This window comes from Globicephala melas, chromosome 2, assembly GCF_963455315.2.
Source record: "Globicephala melas chromosome 2, mGloMel1.2, whole genome shotgun sequence".
In the NCBI taxonomy this organism is placed as follows: domain Eukaryota; kingdom Metazoa; phylum Chordata; class Mammalia; order Artiodactyla; family Delphinidae; genus Globicephala; species Globicephala melas.
Genome location: NC_083315.2, coordinates 175861554 through 175886285, shown reverse-complemented (window position 1 = coordinate 175886285; position 24732 = coordinate 175861554). Strand labels below are relative to the sequence as shown.

The 24732-nt window shown below is 51.0% G+C and overlaps 1 protein-coding gene and 1 long non-coding RNA gene across 2 annotated transcripts; one reads left to right on the top strand and one right to left on the bottom strand.

Moving 5' to 3' along the window:
- The first annotated feature begins 2561 nt into the window (after positions 1–2561).
- On the top strand, positions 2562–7308 carry ATP5MJ (ATP synthase membrane subunit j). The gene is made up of 4 exons (XM_030883216.2): positions 2562–2688; positions 5582–5705; positions 6441–6464; positions 7157–7308. Exons 2-4 carry the CDS (start codon positions 5582–5584, stop codon positions 7189–7191), a joined length of 183 nt encoding a protein of 60 aa, XP_030739076.1. The 5' UTR covers positions 2562–2688; the 3' UTR covers positions 7192–7308.
- A 384-nt stretch (positions 7309–7692) lies between these two features.
- LOC115867174 (uncharacterized) lies at positions 7693–24349 on the bottom strand. Its single transcript, XR_009563216.1, has 3 exons — positions 24235–24349; positions 9466–9584; positions 7693–8346 (listed from the first exon to the last, which is right to left on the bottom strand). It is a non-coding gene; the product is annotated as an uncharacterized lncRNA (long non-coding RNA).
- Positions 24350–24732: the final 383 nt, after the last annotated feature.

The following is a 24732-nucleotide window of genomic DNA, read 5'->3' as shown; positions in this document are numbered from 1 at the left end:
ATTTCATGAGTAGTTCTTGGTTCTCTTTAGTCATCTAGCCCAGCTCATCTGGCATTCCTGCCCAAAGTCCAGAGTTAAAAAGAGGCAGCTTCATAGTTCCGTATAGGCATGTAGACATCTAGGCCAGAGCAAAGGGGAAGGCCACGGAGCGGGCCTTGGTGGAAGTTTCACATACTTGCAACCCCAGAGCAGTTGGAGCTGCAGGCCCAAAGGGAAAACAGCTGAGAGCAATTCCAAGTGATGTTGATACTGTGAAGTGGGAGGAGCTTTGCCCAAAATACCTTCATATCTTCAGTGACCTTCCCAGCCACAAAATACAGCATTTTGCATTTTGAATTAATCTGCTGGGATGACCCTTTCTTTAAACATTGTTTTCTTTGAACATGTGTTTTTCATGGGCTACGTTAGATTAACAACTGAGGACATTAAAATTCTGTTGCTCTCAAGTCGAGTTTGAAGTTTAAAAGATTTATCTTGAACTAGCTTTACAATGATGATGCTCTTCCTTAAGTTCTTCCTAAGTGCTTATTGTCCTCTGCGGTTTTCTAGCTCATTATAAGTCTAAAACATTCTTTTTCTAAGACAGTGTTTCTCAAACCTTGTCCTTGTCTCAGGACCCACTTACATGCTTAAAAATTGTTGAAGAGGGCTTCCCTGGTGGCGCAGTGGTTGAGAGTCCGCCTGCCGATGCAGGGGACATGGGTTCGTGCCCCGGTCCGGGAAGATCCCACATGCCACGGAGCGGCTGGGCCCGTGAGCCATGGCCGCTGAGCCTGCGCATCCAGAGCCTGTGCTCCGAAACGGGAGAGGCCACAGCAGGGAGAGGCCCGTGTACCGCCAAAAAAAAAAAAAAAAAAAAAATTGTTGAAGAAAAAAATTGTTGAAGACCCTACAGAGCTTTTGTTTACATGGGTTCTATCTGCTTTATTTAGGGATTACAACTGAGAAATGTTTTATTTACTTCTTAAATTCATTTTAAAATGATGACAATAAGACCAGTTGATGTTAAAGGGAATCATTATGAAAAGTCACTATATTTACCCCCAAATTTTGGTGTTTGAGAAGAGTAAAAGACGCTTACATTTTCACAGACCTCTTAATGTCTGCCGTAATGGAAGATAGCTGGATTCTCCTGTTTTTGTACTCATTCTGTTGTGGCATCACAAGCCACACAGCCTCTGGGAAACTCCACCATACACTTGTGAGAGAACTCTAGTGAAAAAGACGAGTAACATCTTACCATTATTACAAACAATAGTTTCGGCCCTCGGGGGCCTTGGGTACCCCGAGACCACACTTTGAGCATCACTACCCTAAGTTTTCCAAGTTTTGCATGCAGCTTCATTTGATCCTAAGCTTTCACTTCGAAGTAGGACCAAGTCTGTTGCTCTTCCTTTCACCCTCCCCATCCTTCCTTCTGAGCTCACTTTCCTTCTGCGTGAATAATGAACGTTGATTTTTTTTTTTTTAATCTGCAGGCCTACTGGTGATTATTCCCTCAGTTCTTAGTTGGCCCAAAATGTCATTTTGCCTTCTGTTCTGAATGCTAATTTCCTCACGCGTGGAATTCTAGATTGGCAGTTATACTAAGACACCAGTTACACCTATGATAGACTTTCTTGCTGTTCCTTTCTCTTTTGTCTGTGTTCCTGAATGGTTTCTTCTAACCCAGCCTCCAATTCAGTAATTCTTCAACTGTCTAATCTGTTGCTAAATCAATCCAACTTCTATTGGGCTCTTTTTCAAGTCAGCTAAGTGGCTTTCTTTTGTTTAACTTTTTACAGTTTCCAGTTTTCTGCTGAGATTTTCAGTCTTGTTTTTTAATTTCTTGCACATATTAAGCATGGTTATTTTTATTTATTTTTTAATATTTATTTATTTTGGCTGCACGGGTCTTAGTTGTGGGATCTTCGTTGTGGCATGTTTAGTTGCGGCATGCAGGATCTTTTAGTTGTGGCAATGCGAACCCTTAGTTGTGGCATGTGGACTCTTAGTTGTGGTATGCACGTGGGATCTAGTTCCAGGACCAGGGATCGAACCTCGGCCCCCTGCATTGGGAGCACAGAGTCTTACCCACTGAACCACCAGGAGGTCCCAAGCATGGTTATTTTTAAAGCCTGCGTCTTTTAGGTCCAGTGTCTTGCACCCCTGTGGAGTCTTTAGATTGTCTGTTTAGTAGAATTACGATGCACAGAATTGATGCATAAAATATGCAGAGCGAAACATGTTAACACAGAGATGGCAAGAAAATCAGAGACGGGAGAGGCAACTTTTCTGCGTTTAACACAAGTAAAGATTCCCTTTTTCGGGTAGACCGACTCGTCGGTTTTGTCCAAGACCTTCTCAGTTTCAGCACTGAAAGTCCCACTCCCAGGCAAATACGAATGGTTAAGTCACGTGACACACACACACACACACACACACACAGACACACACACACACACACACACACACACACACACACACACACACACACGTGTGTTCCCTCCCCCAACCCTCCAGGCGAACCCGGGCGGCCGCTGGGAGCGCTGTGGTGCGCAGGCGCGGCCGGCGGAGGCGCGCTGGTCTAGGGCGACGCCGCTCCTTCCGCCTTCCCGGCAGGCCCCGCGCGGCGCCTGCGCGCTCAGTGACCTTTCCGAGTCGTCAGCTTTGAGTTGGGGCTGGCTGAGGCGCTACTCTTTCGCCGAGGTGAGAGCGGGGCTGGGGTCGGCGCTCGGCGCGGGGTAGCCGGTACGGTAAGGGGCCGGATCGCGGGCGGCGAGGACCTGGGGCCCGGAGTGGCCTCCGCAGCGGGTGGGAGCCTCCCCGGTCCCACCGCGGCCACACCTCCATCCCCGCTGACCTTGAGGTCCAACTCTTCTACCTGCCCACGCGCACTTTTTACTTGGGTCCCCCAAACTGTAAAGGGAGGTCGTCCTGGGGTTAGCTGTTATTAGTCGAGGCCGCGCTACGCCTTTTCCTTTGGCCGTGAGAGGTTCAACCACCTAACCGAGCTTACAGGGCAGGTTAGTGATGGAGTCAGGATCCAAGCCGAGAGCTCCTTCCCCACGTTTACTCTCTTCTCTCCTTTACACCTCAAGTTTCCTTGCAAGCACACTGTTCTCGGAGCTACACTGTACGTATGACAGGGCTTTGGGAGAGGGGGAAACGGGGACCAAAACGGGATCGGAGGTTATTGCAATTGTACGGACCTCAGCCTGTGAAGCCCGGTCTGAGGCTCAACGGGTCAGGCGTTTCCTGTTTCCAGTGTAAGGTCAGGTGATAGTTTGCTGTTAATGTAACATACCAACCACTTTGCAGACTTAAACGGACACAACCGACACCCACTTGGCCTTTGAATAGGATGGGTCTTTGAAGGAATGGGCACTAATAAAACTCACACAGCTGGGAGACGATGCTAGATAGAGTGAACTCAGGCAGAAAAAGTGGGGGCCTCATTTTGTAAACATTGGGAACATGTCGCTTGTCCAGCCAGATATGTCAGCCTTGGGCCAAAGGCGGGGTGAGAGGTAAGCATTTGCCGTGTACCTACCCTGAAGCACTCTTGGGTAATTCTAGGTGAGGAGACAACACCAGGGGTCTGGGCCCCGAGCAGAATATGGAGATAACAGAAGTTTCTTTGGCCCCTTCTTACCTCCTTTACACCCTCCTAGTTTGCTTTGCTCTTTTCCTTCTAGATCCTCTTCTGGCCTTGCTCTAAGGCCCCTACCTGACCTGGGCCTTGCCCTCAGCTTCTTAAGGCCTTCATCGTAGAATCTCAGGAGCTTAGTACTGTTGTAGTCAGCTGGGCATCTGCAGAAATTCTTTCTGCTCTTGCTGCGATCATTTACTGAGTTTTTATTCCACACCAGGCAGTAGGTTGGGGTCCTTTACTTTGAGAGCCCAGTGGGGCAGGTGGAGCTATCCCTGTTTCACAGAAAGGGAAACCTCTGAAATGACAGCTTCAAGACATTGCCAGGATCGAGGGCAAAACAGGCTGAACTGGTGTAGGAACCTAGGATTCGCAGGCTTCCGACCCCATCGGTCTTCCTTCCCAGTCAGTGCTGGGCACAGGGAGGAGAGGAATTTGCTCAGTGCCTCTGAACTCCTCCTGTCCAGGGCTTCCAGAGGCTTCCTCCACATCCTGTTTGGATCTTCTCATCTGCCTTTTCAGGGCAGGGCTGTGGGTTTCTTGGAACGTTATGCTCTGGCAGAGCATCCCGGTACTGCCTGAAGACAGGAAGTGTGAGGGCAGACACGTCTGCAAGGGGTTCCAGGAGGAGGACACAGCCACGTCTTCCTGGGTCACTCGGGGCTGGCTACCCTTCAGGCCTGGGTCTCAGCCTGGGTATGTTCTCTCTTTGGAAGAGCTGGAAGCCAGTCCTCAGAGCAGATTCTCAGTAATGAGGAGCAGATCCAGCTGGGTGACTTACAGATTCAGCTGTGTGGTCTCAGGCAACTGTGTCCAGCCAGATATGTCCAAGTAGTGCAGGAGATAAGCAAGTAAAGCACTTCGTGAATGCTGTTAAATTTGCATGACATTCTGAGAATAAAAGCTGCGCTCTTTGCTGTGGCCTGCAAGGCGCTGTATGACCTGGCCATCTTCTGTCCACTAGCCCAGCCATGACACTTCATGTAACAAGCACTTGCTGTAGGACAGCAGATACTGCAATTGGCACAGAGCAACTCCTCCATCTTCGTAACAGCCCTCTGAGGCGGGTGCTGTTTTAGAGATGAGGAAACCGAGGCAGTTTAAGTTAGCTGGAAAGTGACAGAGCCAGGATTTGAATCTGAGTGACCACAGTGGCCTTCTCGCTGTTCCTCCCACTCCGAGCATGTTCTGACCTTGGGTCTTGGCCCGTGAGCTGCCTCTACCAAGGACACTGTTCTCCCAGATGCTCTGGCTCTTTAGAGAACTGAAAGTTCTCTCCAAAAAAAGTGAGGTGATGGATGTGTTAATCACCTAGACAGGGCAAGTCCCTACACATCGTGCACATGTATCAAGTCACCACCATGGTGTACACCGTAAATGACTTACAGTTTTATATGTCAGTTATGCCTCAATACAGCTGAGATTCAAACAAAACAAAAGAAGGACTGAGATACAGCTGATGAACGTGAGCCCAAGCCTGGGTGTTAGTGTCACAGGGAAATCACCATGCCTTGACCATGTTCTTTCCCAGCTTTGAACGCCAACAGTTCTTAACATGGTGATGCAGGTATGCTAGTTTCTTCAAAAGTGTGTAATTCTTGGCATAATTTGGGGGCATTCGTGGACGATAGCCTTCGGAGAGGGGGACCATTGATGACAGTGCGGGACAGCACGGGCTGGGAGAGCTCTGAGGCTGGAGGAATGTGAAGTGAGGAGTGCCCGGATGGCCAAGGTCAGGGGATGGTGAGAGGTGAGTGGAGCTTGGAAAGCTGTTGAGAGCAGGAGTCCCCATGTAGATGTTGGAATGGCTTCGGGTAGCAGGTCTGGCATAGGGGCTGCTCCCTGTTGAATAGTTTGGGAAATAGGGTCAAACTTAATAAATGGAAACCTCTTACCAGTTAGGTTTAAAACAATAGTCATGGTAATATTTATCACTGTGTTCCTTTTCAGATGCTTCAAAGCCTTATTAAGAATGTTTGGGTCCCCATGAAGCCCTACTATACCCAAGTTTACCAGGAGATTTGGGCAGGAATGGGGCTGATGGCTTTTATCGTTTATAAAATCAGGAGTGCTGGTAAGTTTCTTTGTGTTTGATTCATTGGAGGTCAAGAAGAAAATTACTTTCAAGAGGAATCACAATTCATATTGTAAAGAAACTGTGGTTCTTAACTAGGAGTGAACATCCGAACCCCTGGTGGTCCTTTGTTAAAATGTGGGGAGTGTAAGAGCTATGTCAGCGATAAGAAATTTGAACAAGACCTTGATATCGGAATTGTTAATTTTCTTAGGTGTGGCAATGGTATTTAGAATGCATAGGAGATATCCTGTTTTCAGAGATGCAGGTTAAAATATTTAGGGATGAAGTGTCATGGTATGCAGTGTATTACTGTACCTTTTCCATTGATCTGAATGTTTAAATATTTTCTTAATAAAAATAGGGGCAGAGTAACCATTTGGTTCTCAGTGAAGCAGAGATGAGGCCCAACTGTGTATGAATGAGCGATTGGTTAAAAAGAGGAAAGAAAGGAGAAACTTTAAACTGCAAGACTGGAGGTTAGGATCTGGTAGAGAGTGAAGAGTCCTGCAGATTCTGAAGGGCTATTTAACTGTTGAGAGAACATCTGTGGTAGAATTTTTACCACTTCTTGGCTTTGAGACACTATAGGAATTCCTATTTTCTGAAAGCTTCATTTAATAGCTTTGCCTGAGCTCTGAACTTTTCAGCCAAATGATGATTTCGACAGTGAGTCGACTAAAGGCATTTTTGTAAAGCATTGACATGACCAATTTTTCTTTCCATTTATTTTAGATAAAAGAAGTAAAGCCTTGAAAGGTAAGATTTCTGCTTCTTAAAATGGATGGGGAATGAAAAAACCCCATCGTACCTTTTTGGGACAAGGTATATCCCTGTTGTGAATTGAAGCTGCTGCGTGGTTCACTAAGCACGCAGAGGCAGTAGGAGCATTTCAGAACGTGGAGAGCGCTGGCCTGCTGGAAGCGGACTCTGAAGTTCCGCCCCCTACAGTCTGTGTGTTAAAAACCGTTGCTCACCCCTTGGGCCAAGTACAGCTTCCAGGAGTGAAATGAACTGATCGGAGCTAGCTGGTGTCACCAGTAGGCAGGAGGAGTTAGCTGTGCCAGTGGGCTGCCCTGTAGAGCGTGTTTTGAAAGCAAGAACCGCATAAATTTGTGCCCTAGTGCTGGGCGTTCCTTCACTTCGCTTCCAAAGGACAGTGAAACTCTAGGCATCTGATTCCTGTGCAAACTTAGGACTGGCCCTTGACCTTGGGGAGAAGACATTTCCATGCCGCTTGCTCTTTGCGCCTGCACGTGAGCTGCATGCCCCTGTTGATTCCACAGACCCTCCATGTACATCCGTATAGAAATAACCCTCCATGTGCTCCATCATGTTGAAAGTTGTCCTTTGCATCTTCTGGCTTGTCAGTACATACCTATATAATGAACCACAGTCTGCTTGTTCCTTTCCTCCTAAATTGTATCTGTGTCGTGCTTCTCTTTGAAAAGCTTCCAGTCCTGAGCCTGCTCGTGGTCATCATTAACAAGCTCTCCTTGGATGGGACGTCGGTCTGGCTGTGTTGTGGGAACGTGGGACATCGGGTTGACTTGCAGCAGTGCCGCTGCCCTTGGGCATGAATAAACGTACCTGTGAGACCCATGCTGCCTGAGCCCGTGTCCCTCCCTTCGACCCGCCCCCGCCACACTCCGAGTAGGTCTGCGTGCGCCAGGTGCAGCCAGAGTCTCGCCGAGCTGCCCTGTCCTTAGGAAATCCAAGGGGCCGATGAGTGAACACCTCGGTTAGCACAGGGGTGGAGGGCAGATCTAGGCTTCACACTCTGAAGGTCAGTAAATGGTAAGCAGATGATTCTGCTACTTAACTCCTATGACCTCCCTGAGCCTCTGTTTTCTCATCTGGAAAATGGAGATAATGTGTAAGTTCTAACTTAGAGTTACTGTGGAGTGCAGTAAGAGAAAGTATGCAAGAGCATTATTTAAACTGTACAATGCCTTTTTAAAAAAAATTTTATTGGAGTATACTTGATTTACAATGTTATGTTAGTTTCAGGTGTACAGCAAAGTTATGTAAAATGCTTTAGAAATAGGCAATATTAGATCACATCGTGGATGGAATTATAAGCTCTAGAAAATTTTATCCAGAAATCACTTCTAAGGCAAGGTACATAAATTTTTTTTTTTTAATCAATTGATACTTCTTGTAGTTTGGCTAATATCAAGTGAATGCTGCATAATGTTTTTCTCCATTTAAGGCGATTACCAAAACCCCTAAAATTGCATTTAAAAAATAGATTCTAAAGCAGTAAGCGTAGGGGTGGAATTGAGTCCAGTTTGAAATCTGGTGCTTTGCAGGTGACAGGGGTCTGCCTGTGGAATAGAAATGGTGGCCCAGGTCTTGGTCCTGGTCTCTCGCCATGGTTGGTGCCTGACAAATGGCTGCCACTTTTGGGTGGAGTCTCTGAGCCTTGGTTTCTTCTGTTGTAAAATGGGGATAAAACCCACTTATCAGGCTCACTGACTGCCTCACGGTTGTTGGCTCAACGGGGAACTGGCGTGAAAGCGTCGTACAGCCCCAGTGAGAGCTGGCATTGGAGCTGGGAGCAGGGTTCCATTCTAAAGCAGGGATCACATTTTCTCCGATAAGCTTTTGTTCTCTTCTCCCTCCAGAGGATGAGTCAGCACTGTGGATCAGAAAGTCCTAATCTTAAAAATTACTCACGTGGGCCATCTTTTCTGAGACAGGCATCACCTGGAGGGCGGTCAGCAAGGACTAGCGGGGCCCAGCATTTCTGCTTCCATTGGTGTGTCAAGGGACCTGAGAACTTGTATCTCTCACAGGTTCCCGGGACGTGCTGACACCCAGGGACCACACTTTGAGAACCACTGATCTGTACAAAGAACATCCCGTCCCCTCCCACCCCGAGCCCTTACATCCACTACATCAGCATCCACCCATGTTCCCCCTGGTGCTGTGCCTCTTAGCACACTGAGTCCTAAGAACCGAATGAGGTAGGGCTGCAGTCCCATTTTACATAGGAGGAAACTGAGGCTGAGAGAGGGCAGTGAAGTGCCAGAGGCCGGCTAGCCGATGCTGGGACCGGGACTTGCGCTCCGGGAGGCTGAGCTCTTATCCGGAGAAGGAGAAGGTGAGGCCTGGGCAGCCAGCCCCTGGAGTCAGCAGAGGAGCTGGTGTGCAAACCCTGGGAGTGTGTCCCTCTCTACCGCTTGTGGGTTCCTTGAGTTATCATCAGTAAATAAAAACCCATCATGGACCAGTTGCCCGTGCAGAATGGGGTGAGGGGCTCTTGGGATTTATGTTGTGAGGGGAACTTGGCTGAGGTGGAGTATATCCTATGAAAGGTGGACCCTGTGGCCTGTGAGAGCGGCCGGTTGGAGGATGTTGAGGAGAGACGTGCTCTACCCCCATCCCCACCCCTGGAGATTGTGCCCAGCGTCAACCATGCCTTAAAGAGTGGAACAAAACTGTCTTCCTGCTGCACCAAGTGGTTTCCCGTCCCTAGTTCCTAAGTGGAGACAGCGTGTTTTGTCGCAGAAAGGAGTTTTGTTGCTGCCCAGAACCCACTTGACGTTTGCACACAAGCCGGTCATGTCCCGAGGTGGCCTGCAGGTGGAGCCAGTGCACGCCGCCAGCCTGTCGTCACCAGGCTTCCTGTGGGCGCTGAGTACAGATGTGGGAGCTGTGCTGGGCACGGGGGGGCACCCTGTTCAGAGCAGCGCTTGGGCAGTGCCGGCAAAAGAGAGACGTCTGTCTACAGAAGCAGAGAGGGCCTCGAACTCACCCGTGGGCAGGAGCAGCCAGTTTCCAGGTGGAGCTCCACGGAGGCCCTTTATCCTGAGGTCCACACATCGCGCCCATCCGTGCTTCGTCAGTGTTCTTCAGAGTGGCCTGTGGAGGACCCTAAAGGCAGAGGGAGGAGAACATGGTCCCAGCATCTGAAGGGGTAACTTTCAACAATGTGTTTCAGCCACCAGGGAGCCTCTGGAGGGGGCATGTGTTTCTTGCTTGTCATTGTATTAATATATCCCAGGGGTGCGTGTGCCCCAGTCGAGCTGTGTGGCACCTGTAAGATGATTGATTTGGGACTTCCCTGGTGGCGCAGTGGTTGAGAGTCCGCCTGCCAATGCAGGGGACATGGGTTCGAGCCCTGGTCCGGGAAGATACCACATGCCACGGAGCAGCTAAGCCCGTGCGCCACAACTACTGAGCCTGTGCTCTAGAGCCCACAAGCCACAACTACTGAAGCCTGCGCGCCTAGAGCCCATGCTCTGCAACAAGAGAGGCCACCGCGATGAGAGGCCCACGCACCGCAACTAGAGAAGGCCTGTGTGCGGCAACAAAGACCCAACACAGCCAAAAATAAATAATAAATAAAATTAATTTTTTAAAAAAATTTCAGGGCTTCCCTGGTGACACAGTGGTTGAGAATCTGCCTGCCGATGCAGGGGACACGGGTTCGTGCCCCGGTCCGGGAAGATCCCACATGCCACAGAGCGGCTAGGCCCGTGAGCCATGGCCGCTGAGCCTGCGTGTCCAGAGCCTGTGCTCCACAACGGGAGAGGCCACAACAGTGAGAGGCCTGCGTACCACCAAAAAAAAAAAAAAATTCAGAAATAAAAAGCAGAGGACTTTCTAAAAAAGAATAAAATAGCGGATTTATGTAAAGGACACTAATTCATCTCTTTCCACCTGGTATCTCACATAGGACCCGGCATTTGTAGTAGGCACTCAGTGAAAGCAGAAGCTTGTTCTTTGAGAAGATAAATAAGATGGACACTCTAGCTAGACTGATGAAGAAAAAATAAAGGAAGAAGAAAAAAGTAATATCAGGAATGAGGGAGGTGCCGTTACTACAGATTCTACAGATATTAAAAGGATAAGGGAATATCACAAAGAGCTTGAAACCAGAAAATTCTGCAGGGTGTATGAAATGGACAAGTTCCTTGTGAGACACCACTGAAGCTGGCTCAAGAAGAATGGAGAACCCGAATAGCCCTAAATCAAAGAAATTTAATCTGTAGTTGAAAACTTGCTCAGAAAACTCCAGGCTCAGATGGCTTCCCTGATGAGTTACACCAGATATTGAAGAATGAAATAATACCAATTATACACAAATTCTTCCTTAATAGAACAGGGGGAAACACTCCCCAGCTCATTCTGTGAGAGCAGCACCAGCATGATTCAAAAGTAGAACGACATTAAGAGAAAACTACAGACCAATATTCCTCTTGAACGTAGATGCCAAAGTTTTAAACAAAATTTTAGCAAATTGAATCCAATCAAAAGTAAAAAGTCATGACCAAGGAAGGGTTGGGTTAACATTCAAAAATCAATGAGATGTGGATTTTAATCAATGGCAACATTCAATAGAGAGAATAGAGAGAAATTGAGATGTTTAAGAAACCCTGAATAGGATCAGGTTACGCTGGCAGGTTCCCCAAGAGAAAGAATCTGGCAAACAGCAGAGAACCTACTGATTCTTAAGAACAAAGACTAGATAATGACATAATCCTCAGCTGACTGACTGATAATGTATCTACAGCATTGTTTTCTCCAGGGAGCAGGGATTACTGGCGTATTTTTTGATATACAGGATGACCTATATTTGTAAATGCACATATTAATGCTGAAGCTAAAATAGTAGTAGTGGGGGAGGGATGGAGTGGGAGGTTGGGGTCAGCAGATGTAAGCTTTTATATGTAGAATAGATAAACAACAAGGTCCTACTATGTAGCACAGAGAACTATATTCAATATCCTATGGTAAATCATAATGGAAAAAACAATTTTTTAATGTGTATATACATATATGTACGTATATATAATTGAATCACCTTGCTGTACAGCAGTAACTAACACAACATTGAAAATCAGCTGTATTTCAATAAGAAAAAATAGTAGTAGTTGTTTCTTAGGGCAGTGTGCTGTTATGTGTAGCAGAAATAAGGTGTTCTTTGCTTAACTAAAAAAAAAAAATCAATGTAGCTTACCATATTACTCCAATAACAAGGAAAAACAATAGCATCTCAATAGATGCCAAAAAAAAAAAAAAGCATTAGACAAAATTAAACATCCATTTGTGTAAAGTTTCTCAGCAAAGTAGGGATGGAACGGGACGTCCACAATATAAGTGCGTCTAGGAATTCCCTGGTGGCGCAGTGGTTAAGAATCCATCTGCCAATGCAGGAGACATGGCTTTGAGCCCTGGTCCAGGAAGATCCCATATGCTGTGGAGCAGCTAAGCCCATGCCCCACAACTACTGAGCCTGCGCTCTAGAGCCCGTCAGCCACAACTGCTGAGCCCATCTGCTGCAACTACTGAAGCCCATGCGCCTAGAGCCCATACGCTGCAACAAAGAGGAGCCACCACAATAGGAAGCCCGTGCACCGCAACGAAGAGTACCCCCCTCACTACAACTAGTGAAAGCCCACGCGCAGCAGCAAAGACCCAACGCAGCCAAAAATGAATAAATAAATAAATTTATTTAAAATATACATATAGGGCTTCCCTTGTGGCACAGTGGTTGAGAGTCTGCCTGCCGATGCAGGGGACACAGGTTTGTGTCCCGGTCCAGGAAGATCCCACATGCTGCGGAGCAACTAAGCCCGTGAGCCACAGCTACTGAGTCTGCACGCCACAACTACTGAAGCCCACGCACCTAGAGCCCGTGCTCTGCCACCTCAATGAGAAGCTTGCGTACCACAATGAAGAGTAGCTTCTGCCTGCCGCAACTAGAGAAAGCCCACACACAGCAAGAAAGACCCAATACAGCCAAAAATAAATAAAATAAATTTTAAAAAAAATTGTTTGTTTACATCTCCTTTCTGATGTTTCATTGTTAGTGTAAAGAAATACAACCAATTTCTGTATGTTAAACTTGTATCCTGCAACCTTGCTGAATTCATTTATCAGTTATAGTAGTGTTTGTATGGAGTCTTCAGGGTTTTCTATATATAGTGTTCTGTCATCTGCATATAATGACAATTTTACCTCTTCCCTGCCAATTAGACTACTTTTTTTTTTTTTTTTTTGCTTGTCTGATTGCTATGGCTAAGATTTCCAATACTGTGTTGAAGAAAAGTGGTGAAAGTGGGCATCCTTTGTCTTATTCCAGATTTTAGGGGGAAGGATTATCAGTATTTCACCATTGAGTATTATATTGGCTGTGGGTTTGTCATAAATAGCTTTTATTATTTGAGATATATTCCCTCTATTCCACTTTTTAAGGGTTTTTATCATGAATAGATGTTGAATTTTATCAGATTTTTTTCTGCATCTATTGTGATGATAATGTGGTTTTTATCTTTTCTTTTGTTGATGTGGTGTATCACATTGATTGATTTGCGTATGTTGAACCATCCTTGTGCCCCTGGGATGAATCCAACTTGGTCATGGTGTATGATCTTTTTTATGTATTGTTGGATTCAGTTTCCTAATTTTTTTAAATATAAATTTATTTATTTATTTATTTTTGGCTGCATTGGGTCTTCATTGCTGCACATGGGCTTTCTCTAGTTGCGTTGAGCGGGGGCTACCCTTCGTTGTGGTGCACAAGCCTCTCATTGCGGTGGCTTCTCCTGCAGAGCGCAGGCTCTAGGTGCGCAGACTTCAGTAGTTGTGGCACGTGGGCTCAGTAGTTGTGGCTCGCAGGCTCTAGAGCGCAGGCTCAGTAGTTGTGTTGCATGGGCTTAGTTGTCCGTGGCATGTGGGATCTTCCCGGACCAGGGCTCAAACCCATGTCCCCTGCATTGGCAGGCAGGTTCCTAACCACTGCGCCACCAGGGAAGTCCAGTTTGCTAATATTTTGTTGAGAATTTTTGCATCTATATTCATCAAAGATATTGGCCAGTAATTTTCTTTTTTGGTGGTGTCTTTGTCTGGGTTTGATGTCAGGGTGATGGTAGCTTCATATAATGTCTTTGGGAGTGTTCCCTCTTCAGTCTTTTGGAAGAGTTTGAGAAGAATTGGTATAAATTCATCTTTGTATGTTTGGTAGAATTCGCTTGTGAAGCCATCTGGTCCTGGACTTTTGTTTGTAGGGAGGTTTTTTTTGTTTTGTTTTCATTTATTTTATTTATTTATTTTTGGCTGCATTAGGTCTTCATTGCTGTGCGGGGGCTACTCTTCGTTGCGGCGTGTGGGCTTCTCATTGCGGTGGCTTCTCTTGTTGTAGAGCACGGGCTCTAGAGTGCAGGCTCAGTAGTTGTGGCTCACAGGCTCAGTAGTTGTGGCACACGGGCTCTAGAGTGCAGGCTCAGTAGTTGTGGCGCACGGGCTCTAGAGTGCAGGCTCAGTAGTTGTGGCGCGTGAGCTTAGTTGCTCTGCGGCATGTGGGATCTTCCCGGACCAGGGCTCAAACCCGTGTCCCCTGCGTTGGCAGGCGGATTCTTAACCACTGAGCCACCAGGGAAGCCCCCTGTAAGGAGTTTTTTTATTACAGGTTTTATTTCACATCTAGTGATCGGTCTTTTCAAGTTGTCTGTTTCTACTGTATTCAGTTTTGGTGGGCTGTATGTTTCTAGAAAGTTGTACATTTCTTCTAGGTTGTCGAATTTGTTGGCACATGATAATTCATAGTGCTCTCTTCCGGTGTTTTGTGCTTCTGCAGTATCAGTTGTGACTTCTCCTCTTGCACTTCTTGTTTTGTTTATTTGGGTTTTCTCTTTTCTTCATGGTGAGCCTTTGCCCAGCATTCTCCAGCTCTCCCTGAGCCAAGGGACAGCGCAGGAAGCCCCAAGATGGAATCCACACTTCCTGCTCTCACCATGTTTTGCATACGCCCTTCTGGTGTCACTAAGCTCTTTTATTTTTTTTTTAATTGAAGTGTAGTTAATTTATAATGTGTTAGTTTCAAGTGTATAGCACAGTGATTCAGTTATATATGCATATATATCTCTCTCTATATATATTCTTTTTCAGATTCTATTCCATTATGGGTTATAATCACTAAGCTCTTTTAATCATTACACATCTCCCTTGGTAGATGAATTTCTTAAAAGAATTACAAGGACGTTTTCCTTCCCATCTTGAAGGGTCTATGGAGGACTCAGGTGGGGTGGCTGCTGTCACTGCTGCCGCAGACCCCTGGGATCTGCTCATGGCCCTGAGTGCCCTCCCGGCTTTGCTGGCCTCCCCCATTGCAGCCCCTGCAAAGTTGCTTTTGGGGACTGGCCCAGGGAGGAGCCAGGAGTGCCGCGAGTTCACGTCCCCCGGGGCCGCCCTCCCCTGTGGAACCCCCGGATTGGCTTCTTCCTCTTGCAGAGTGTTACAAAGCCTGCTCCTCTCCGCCCTCGCGGTCTCCCCTGGGGCCACTTCCCCAAGAAGCCACCCGCACCCGCGTCCTCTCCCGGGAGTCAGCTTCTGACCACCCATCCTGAGCCTCCAGACACCTTTCAAATGAACGTGACAGGAATCCCAGGGGTGCCCAGTACACGGCCCTGCATACAGGTACCTCGGCATGGCGGCCATGCCTCTGCGCTCTCCCCTGACCTTCATATCACCTTCCTTCAGGTGACTTGATACCCCAGCCTGTGGCTTGGGAACATCACAGCGGACCTGCCAGTGTCCTGAAGCATCCAGGAGACTGGCGGGGGCCCAGCGCCTCCCCCACCCCACAAAGGGACTCCTGTGGGGAGCACAGGAGCCGCCTGTCCTGGAGGCTGGGGTTCTACCTCCTGCAAACAATGGCCGGACTCAGTGCAGACACTGCCATTGAAGTGCGGGCATTCTGTCTTTTGAAAAGGGCAGAGAGGAGCCTTGTGTTTGCATCTCCTCTCTGGCCTCAAAACCCAGTGGCTTTTCCAGTGAAAGCAGCACTGTGGCCTCCCATGCCCTCACCCGGGGAGCCGGAGCAGCTCCAAAGTCCATCCCGTGTGCTGAGGCGCCGCTGGCCTCAGAGCCTCTGCCAGCCTTCGAAGTGGGGTCCCTGGGTCCCCATCCCTGCCAAGAAGCCCTTTCCACAGATGAGCTGTGCCCTGAGCTCCAGGCACTGCCTAGAGGTCTCCGCACCCCACCTTCAGGAAGGAAGCAGGGCTCTGCCCTCACTCCCCAGATCCCTGCCCTCGAGCCCCAGCACCCTGGAGACAGTGGTCCAGGAGAGGTGATTCAAGTGCACTGGACAGGGCCGCAGCCCCCTTCCAAAAGGAAGCAGGTGCAGAATGATTGAAAATAAGGCCTCTCTGAAATGGCTTCAGCCACAGCGGTGGCTCTCAAAGTGGGGTCCCGGGGCCACTGCAGCGGCAGCAGCATCTGGGAACCGGTAGGAAATGCAGGTCCTCAGGCCCCACCCAGACCTGCGGCATCACACACTCGGGGAGGCAGCGGCCTGTGCTTTAAGGAGCCCTCAAGGAGCTTCTGATTACACAAATTCAAGACCCTTGGAAGAGCCTGCCTCTGAAGGAAGCCTGGAGCAGAGGCTCCAGCAAGGTCATCAGCCACCTGCAGTTCTGCCCAGCCAGTGAGTCAGACGTGAGCACAGCGGGTTTTCCTACCGCAGGGCCCAGTGCCCGGGTGTCACCGGGGAAGAGCTGCGTATCTGAACACTTGCCTCCCTTCCCTCCCCGTGATCCCTGGCCAAGGCTGGGGGCCCCACCGCACCGGTGTCTGGGGGCCACAGTTAGTCTTGTGGCCCTAAGCTCAATTTCTGGTGACCTGGAGGGTGGCCTTGGGCCCAGTGTCATCTCCCCTCCAGCCCCCTGGTGCACCCAGGTAGCAGGCTGAGCTGGCCCGCTGCCTCCCAGCCACTGTTTGAGCACAAGGCTGGGCATCAGAGGTCCTGCCGTCCTGCCTGGCTCTGTCCCCTCGCTCCAGGAGACGGACTGTCTTCCAGTCCCCGGTTTGCAGTCAAATACAGGTATAACACAGATGGAGCTAGTGTCACTACTGGCCAGGACCTCCCCTGGGCCCTTCCCACCCACACTGTCCCTCTGTTCACCAGGCCCCTCCCACAGGTGGGCCACCTGCACCCGACACCTACAGCCAGGTGCTAGCATCCCAGCTTGTGAGCCAATGCGAGCTGACCTACATTTACCTGAAGGCGGCCATTGGACCGTACAGAGCCACCCTCGGGACAGCCCAACTCCACTCTTGCCCCTCCTGTAAACCAAGGCAGACCAGAAGGAGACCAGGCTCCAGTGTCCACAGACGTCCATCCCAAGATGCTCTCACTTGGCTTGTCTTCATGTCGGCCTGGACAGGACAGGATCCCTGGGGAACCCAAGGAAAGCATTGGGGCTCCTGGGCCTCCTGGAAGCAGAACTGGATCTGGGAGAAGGAAGGTCTCGGCATCCCTTAGGCCTCCCCCTGCTAGCATTTCTTCTCCCTGGTGCCTGTTCTGCCCACTCCTCTCCTCCTCCTGGTCTTGGCCCGAGGATGAGGTCATGATGCTGTGTGGGGCCCATGTGACATTTTGCTGCATTACCCTCCTCTCTGGGGCATCTCCCCTCTCTTCCTGGTCCAGATACCTGAGGGGGACATCTGACTGGCCCAGCCCATCTTTCTGCACCAGGCTACAGGGCATGGCCAGCCTGTGCGTGAGCTGCCTTCAGGTCAGGTGTCCACCTGATCCAATCGGTGTGACAAGCAGAGACTGGCAGCCGGCTTTCCTTCACGACAGCTCTGACCATCACCTCTCACTCCATTGACTGGGCTTTGAAATTCTTGATTGTAAAAGCCCCCAAGTTCGTGAAGTTATATTTAACCTTTAAAGATTGATGTGTCGAGTATGTCAACCCAGTGATCCTGACCTAGAAGTCCAGGTTTGGTGGCAGTGCTGTGGGTGTGTGCTGGGTCCTGGTGCCAGGGGCCTGTCTGGACACCTGCACGCCCCCTTCTCCGGCTAGGAGCCCAAGTCCACTCGTGTTCTCTCCAGGTGGGAACTGAACAGACCAGAGGAAGACACGTGTTTGCAGAGCCTCTGGTTTCTCTGCCCAGACAGCGAGGACTCGCTGGTCACCGCCACTCTTCTTCAGGGAAGACTGAGGCTGGCCCTCAGGACCAGGGTTCTCAGGGTGAACCTGGGGTCCGGGTGATGGCCACGACCAGCCTCTCTGACCGCCACGGGGAGTGGTTAACAAACCCCTGGGCTGGCGGAGGGACGCCTTTCTTCCAGGAAATTAGCTCAGGAGAGCTTGGTGGCCTGGATCAGGTCTCCTGTTAAAGAGTAACTTACACCCCATATTACATTTGAGTCCCGGGAGTAAATATCCAGGGGAAGTGTTTATTTTAACGGGTGAACAAAGCATCCTTTGTGGGCCAGCTCTGCCAGCGCCAGGATCTCCTTTGATAGGCACTGGCTGGCACAGCCCCTGGGAACATGCAGCCTTGCGGTTGACCAGTTAACCACTTTCCAGGTGGGTTTATCCACTCTGGTCTTTGCTTTCCCAAGCACGGGATTGCTGGGGCTGTCAGCACCCCCTCCAGACCCTCCACGTCAGAGTGGGATGGGATCTCTCTCCCTCTTCTGGAGTGAAGGTGCCACGTGCCTTCAGAGGGGGCCGTCCAAACCTGAACGTCTAGGTCAGGGTTGTTGGGCTGACACCCCATGTACCACAGCTCTGGGGTCTTGCGGTGTCTCCCAGACCCTCCTGGAAGCAGCTCCACAGATCGGCTGGCTCTAAACCCTCCCCACTGGCTGCACCCCTGTGTCTCCCAGGAAGGAGCTTTGCTAAAATACACTTTTTCTGGGCCCCAGCCTGGATGACTCGATTAAATTGCTGGGGGTGAGAGTCTGGCACTTGTACTTAAAAAAAATAGCTAAAAGATAAAAACCTCCTTTGTCTGATTCAAAACAATGTCGGGAGAAGGGGAACTGGGTAGAGTATAAATAAAACAAGATGGGCATGAGTTGATGGTTGATGGTTGATACCGGGATATGAAAGTTCAGTATAAATCCTGTCTACTTCTGTAAAAAGTTCGATGTAAAATATTAACAATGTTCCACATAATGAAAGTTTTTAGAAAATGCTCCCCAAGAGATTCTGCTCTGCAGCCAAACTGAGAGCTCCAGAAGTGAACCCCACGGGGTTTACTGGGAGGAGGGCTGCTTGGGCGAGATACAGACTCAGAAAGCAGAGGTGCTACTAACCCCAATGCAGCAGCCTGTGGTCAGCTCGCTCCGTTCCTCCTGAACACCGGGCTCTGTCTGATCCAGGTAACGGCGTGTGGGATGGAATCTGAGGGTCTCCACTGTAAGTCAGGAAGCCTGAAGGGCCAGAGGTAGCTGGTCCAAGTCATACAGCCAGGAGAGCAGCAGGGCCTGGGGTGCACAGAACCTGCAGACCAAGCCCAGGGACGCTCCTCCCTGGGACTCTTGTGGGAAGGCCCCGACTGACAGCCTGCTGGCAGCGATGCCCCTGAGCTGCTGGGCACAAGTGGCCTTGTGAATAAGCCAGTGGCTTCTAAGGGGACAGGCACAACGTGGTCAGGTGGGGCACAGCCCTGGGAAACCAGGCCGAAAATGCTGCATGGGTGCTGGCACCATGGACACACCCCGGCCGCACCCACCCCACCCCTCGGGATTGCCTTGGCCTCTTTCAGCCAAATGCCTGGGAAGTGGGTCAGCTGAGGCAGGCGCATGTAGGGAGCATGGGGCAAGGTCCATCTCCCGGCAGGTGCTCCTAAGTCTGGGAAGGTTTGGTGACTTCCCGCCACAGGTGGGCAGGCCAGCAGTGAGTAAGGAGGAAGCAGCGCGTTGAGGAGGCTGGAGGCCACTTCCCTGCGTCCTTCCACCTCTTCAGGAAGCCCGCCCCAAATAGCACCTTGGCCGGCTCGGCCTTTGTGGGAAGCACTGCAGGTCACACCCTGGGCCCGCCCGGGTGGCCTGGTCTTTCCGGCACGTGCCTCACCCTGACATAAGTCCTGGGGAATGAGCACCTGGCAGAGTACATCCAGAGCTGGTGTCCTGGGGATGTGGGGGACAGACGTGGGCAGTACCTGCCCCTGCCCCTGGGCCCGCCTGGCATGGCAGTGGGCGCAGGCCATGTGTCCTGGAGGACAGGGCCCACTCGGTCATCGCTCAGCCCTGAGCACCCCGGCCACAGAGTCTCAGGGGAGTCGGGCCCCGGAAGGGAGAGCGAGCGTGTGGCCGGGCGGGGCCTGCAGAATCCTTCGGCTTCCAGCGGAGGGCCAGCTTCCTGCCTGATCCATCCGGAATCGCTGAGACTCCCAGAGGCCCTGATTGATTTCCTCCCTTGGGCATCTGGACTCTGCCCTTGGGGTCCCCTTCACCTGCCACTCCTTTGTGCTCCACACTCAGCAGTCCCACCTGCCCCTCTCCCAGTCCCTGCCAGGCCCAACCCTCAAACAGCTGGAGGTGACGCTGGGCAAGTCACCCAACCTCTCTGAGCCTCAACTTCCTCATCCATAAAATGGGCATGCTGACTCCTGTGGGGGCCATTGCTGTAGCCTTGGGTCCTCCGCAGCAGACGCAGGTCATAAGGAAGATCTATGCACACTGACAGGATCTCCAAGATTTAGTCTGCTCAAGGGAAAAGCAGTTTACAGCATGATACATACAGAGCGACACCCTTTGAGTTTAAACACACACACAGGCACAACACTCAAACTATGTGTTTATATAGACACGAGCTTGTGTATCAGTAAAAATCTGGCAAACTAGGCGCCGAAACAAAACGGGATATACCAGGAGTCGGGGGCACAATAAAGGGGCTTGATCAAGATGGATTTGGATTTTATTGGTAACACTGTGATTTATATGAGACTGTGTTCAAGAATTAGCTGTGTGTGGGACTTCCCTGGTGGCACAGTGGTTAAGAATCCACCTGCCAACGCAGGGGACACGGGTTCGAGCCCTGGTCCGGGAAGGTCCCATATGCTGCAGAGCAACTAAGCCCGTGCGCCACAACTACTGAGCCTGCGTGCCACAACTACTGAAGCCCGTGCACCTAGAGCCCGTGCTCTGCAACAAGAGAAGCCCCTGCAATAATAAGCCCGTGCACCGCAACGAAGAGTAGCCTGCGCTCGCTGCAACTAGAGAAAGCCTGTGCGCAGCAACAGAGAACCAACACAGCCAAAAATAAATTAATTAATTAATTACTTTTTTTAAAAAAAAGAATTACTGTGTGATTTCAAATAAATAAAAATGTAAATTGCACCCTCCTTGCAAGGGCAAGAAGAATTACACCCTGAGAGCCTAACGCAGCCCTGCCCTCCTGCCTGGCTTCTCTCACCTTCTTGGCACCTCTGTTCCGGGAACCGTCCCCCAGCCAGGTCGGTTATTCACTCAACAAGCAGGTGCTGCTGCCTCTATGCTGGCCTCAGCCTGGACTCTGGGTCAGAGGCGGTTCCAAGGTGGGCCTGACCTGACCTGGAGAGGCTCCCAGCCCCGAGGGACACTGCAGGCAGACTTGATGCCCAGCTCGGCTTCCACATGTGTCTCCTAAATGTTTGGAGGTGCCAGAAAACCCAGCAATAGTATTTTTCAGGTCAAACACACACGAATAAACATTTACTTCCAAAAAGAAAGTTTGTCAGACCAAGATAGATTAGCCAAACAGTAAAACACGCAGCAGAACTAAAGGAGGCTGGATAACCTGCACCCCAACACCAATGAAGTCACAGGAAACAGGTGACTTGGAGGCTTTTTCACGCCCCTGCAACCCCCCTGCAAGGTGTTCTGAACTTGAGACCCTCCTAGCGGACCCCTTAGGCACCAGCGTTGATTGCAGCGCCCACCAGCATTCTGCACTTGGCCCTGCCCCTTCTCAGCACCCGCCCCTTTCTGATATCCTTTCGCATTCACTACTCTCAGCCCAAACCAGGCCCAGGCGTCTCTAAGCCAAGTGTACCCATGAGCTACCTGTCCCCGGGGCACAGTTGGCAAACACAGAAGGCCTGCTCTGGGCGAGATCCTGGGGACGCAGCATCCAGACACAAGCCCAGCTTCCCAGGTCACCCCAGGGGCTCTGGGAGGTTCCCCAGATCTGGCCACCCTCGCCCCCGAAGTTTCACACCTAGACCTGGGGAAAATGTGTTTTGGGGTCGGTGGAATGCAGTCCCCAGGAGGGCGCCAAGAAAAACAAGTTCCAAGGTTGGCCTCCCAGGAGGTCACACCTGCTGCCTGGTCACCGCTGGGCTCTGGGAGCCCCTGCTCCCCGAAGATGGGCGGCAGCATCGTGTCTATAGCATCAGGGCCTGGAGAGCCGAGTGTGGGCGGGGAGCTGGGAGACGGGGGAAGGGCTTGGAATGGTTCTAATCAAATTCAGCCACTTAGTACTGTGTGGCTTTGGACATGTGAACATCGTCCCCCAAGCCTCAGTTTCCGTATCTGTAAAATGGAGTTGTGACGGCCACATCAGCAACTCACGGTGAGACTTCATGAGAATGAATTAGGTGATCTGTGTTCCTCAGGACATGATGCTCTGGTTTGGGCTAAGGGGCTCGTCACTAAAATCAGGGCCACAGAAATGCACAGCACAGAGTTCCTCTGCAGGACCCCTGTCTTCCGTGCTCCCCAGAGGAGCCTCATGCACGCAGCCCAGCCTAGGTCTTCAGGTGCCTGCGCGTGGCTGAAAGGGGTCACCCCGCGCCCGCCAGCTCTCAGTGGCCTCCCCTAAGCCCGGGAAGCACCAGGGTAACAGAGCAGCCCAGCCCCAGATCCGGCAGCAGGAAGCAGCTGGAGAAGCAAGATGGGCAGTCACCCTGTGGGCTGTGGCCACCAGCGGCTGGAGGACTGTGCCAGCATCTGCTCTCAGTCCCCACTCCTGCCCTCACCTCCCAGGACTGTGCAGAAAATACCCTCATTTTTGGTCAGCTTTAGGTTGGGAGGCCGGGGTGCAGACCCTGTCTGTCTGCCAGCAGCCTTACCCAGCTGTGTCCCAAAGGACGGTGACTAAATCTTTTTTGTCATCCTGCTGCTGATACTGATGAATTGCGACAGTCTGCGTCACCTCCCCATCCATGAACCATGAACCAAGCTAATAGCACCACCCACTCAGTGCTCACAGGTCTTTATCGTGAGCTTGGATCGCTTCCGTAATCAAAAAATAACAACAGGGCACTTTAAAAACAATAAAGTAATAATCCCCCAGCCCAGCCAGCCAGGGCAGCATCAGTGAGATCGCGTGGGGAGGGGCTTCCTGAGCTCCCGGCCATTCGGTGTCCAGACATCCCACACCAGCAGCCTGACCACCCACGATGGGCACTGGTGTTATTACCACGATCACGGTCACAGCGGCCGCGCCTCGAGGAAGCCGCAGGATGGTTCAGCTCCCACTGCCCCAGCCTTTCATTAGCGGCTGTGCCAGTGCCCTCTGTCCACGTCCAGAGCGTTTCTGCCCCTTTGTCACCAGCTGAGGCTGTGCAGGTGCTGCCTTCTACCAGGAAGGACAGACAGACCCTGCCCCCAGACCTGCTCTTGGTGGGAGCCCTCGGGCAGCCCTCGCGGTCCGTACCCCACGAAGCCAACTCCTGACTCCCAACCCAGACCCAAGGCCTCAGTGTCCCCCATGTACTTAGAAAAGCTTGCAGGGCTGGGACCAGGGTCAAGCGAGTGAAGTGCCCAAGGCCCATCGCTGAAGGGGAGCTCATTCTAAGGGCCCACGACACTGCCCGACGCTGCCCAGCCCCTCCAGTGCCCCTCCCCTGCCCTGTCCCAGCCCTGGGAGCTTAGACCTTTGAAGTGGCTTTACCAAAGGGCCTCAGAGGCCAGAGCCACTTCCACTGGATGAGGATTTTTAAATAAATAAAATGTTTTGGGTTTTGTTTTTTTTCTTTTTGCGGTACGCGGGCTTCTCACTGTTGTGGCCTCTCCCGTTGCGAAGCACAGGCTCCGGAGGCGCAGGCTCAGCGGCCACGGCTCACGGGCCCAGCCGCTCCATGGCATGTGGGATCTTCCCGGACCAGGGAACGAACCCATGTCCCCTGCATCGGCAGGCGGACTCTCAACCACTGCGCCACCAGGGAAGCCCTATTTATTTTTTAATTGAAGTATAGTTGATTTACAATGTTGTGTTAGCTTCAGGTGTACAGCAAAGTGATTCAGTTATATACGTATGTAGGTATGTGTATATATATATAGATAGATAGATATAGATAAATAGCTATAGATATTCTTTTGAGATTCTTTTCCCTTATAGATTATTACAAAATATTGAGTATAGTCCCTTGGGTAAAATTTTTAAATGCCAAACCCAACTTACAAACACTGATACAGTTTAAAGTTTACATTTCCCAGTGTCACCTCTCACTCGCCCTGAACCCCCTGAATTAACCTCACTGGAGCAGGTGCCAAAGGCTCACAGCTGAGGGTGGCTCCAGGCGGGCACGGCCCCCATCCCCGCTCTGTGCCCGCGCTTCCCAGCAGTCTGGAGGCGGCGCTCAGCCTGTGGTCCTCAGAGCCAGGGCCCAACGCAGCCTGCGGGGACAGAGCAGGTGAGGAGGGGGACAGAGGCCGCTGGAGCTCGGGCGTCACCCGGCAGTGACGTTACTCTTGCTCTGTCGGCCTCTCAGGGAGGCAGTCCCGGTACTAACCCACTTCCTCCTCCGGCTCCATGATTCACCGGCACTCGGGCCATCATCGCACCTGACTCACCTTCAGCATCAACTGAGTGTGGCCGGAAGATGACCGACTCCGCGGGGACCCAGGGGCAGGAGGGGAACGTGGGGTGGAGGCGGGGCGGCTGGCAGGAGCTGCAGGTGCTTCTCTGTTGCGGCCTCAGAGAGAAACCCTGCTTCCTGCAGGGGGCAGCAGCCCTTCGCGTCCGCACGGCACTTTACAGTTTACACAGCTCCGTCTCCCATTCTCTTAGGGAGGCGGAAGCTGAATTACCTTTTGGCTGATGGGGAAACAGAGGTCGCAGGGGACCTTGACTGCCCAGGGAGGGACACAGCAGAATGGCAGGCCGGCCTCGGGGCCACACGCAGTGCCTTCCCGCTGCATCGGGCAGAAGCTGGAATCGGTGGGTCCTGGGGCAGTGCCGGGAGGATGAGCTGGGAGGGGCTACAGCGCTGGCTGGTCTTTGGAAAGATAGTCATGAGCCCCACCCCTGCCTCTTCACAGGCCTTCAATCTAACCTGCCTTGGAAAGGTT

Excerpts from the sequence above, each read along its gene's own strand:
- ATP5MJ (XM_030883216.2), top strand. The coding sequence starts at position 5,582 with ATGCTTCAAAGCCTTATTAAGAATGTTTGGGTCCCCATGAAGCCCTAC. Across the intron at positions 5,706-6,440 it reads TTATAAAATCAGGAGTGCTG|ATAAAAGAAGTAAAGCCTTG; the intron begins GTAAGTTTCTTT and ends CATTTATTTTAG. Across the intron at positions 6,465-7,156 it reads AAGAAGTAAAGCCTTGAAAG|CTTCCAGTCCTGAGCCTGCT; the intron begins GTAAGATTTCTG and ends CTCTTTGAAAAG.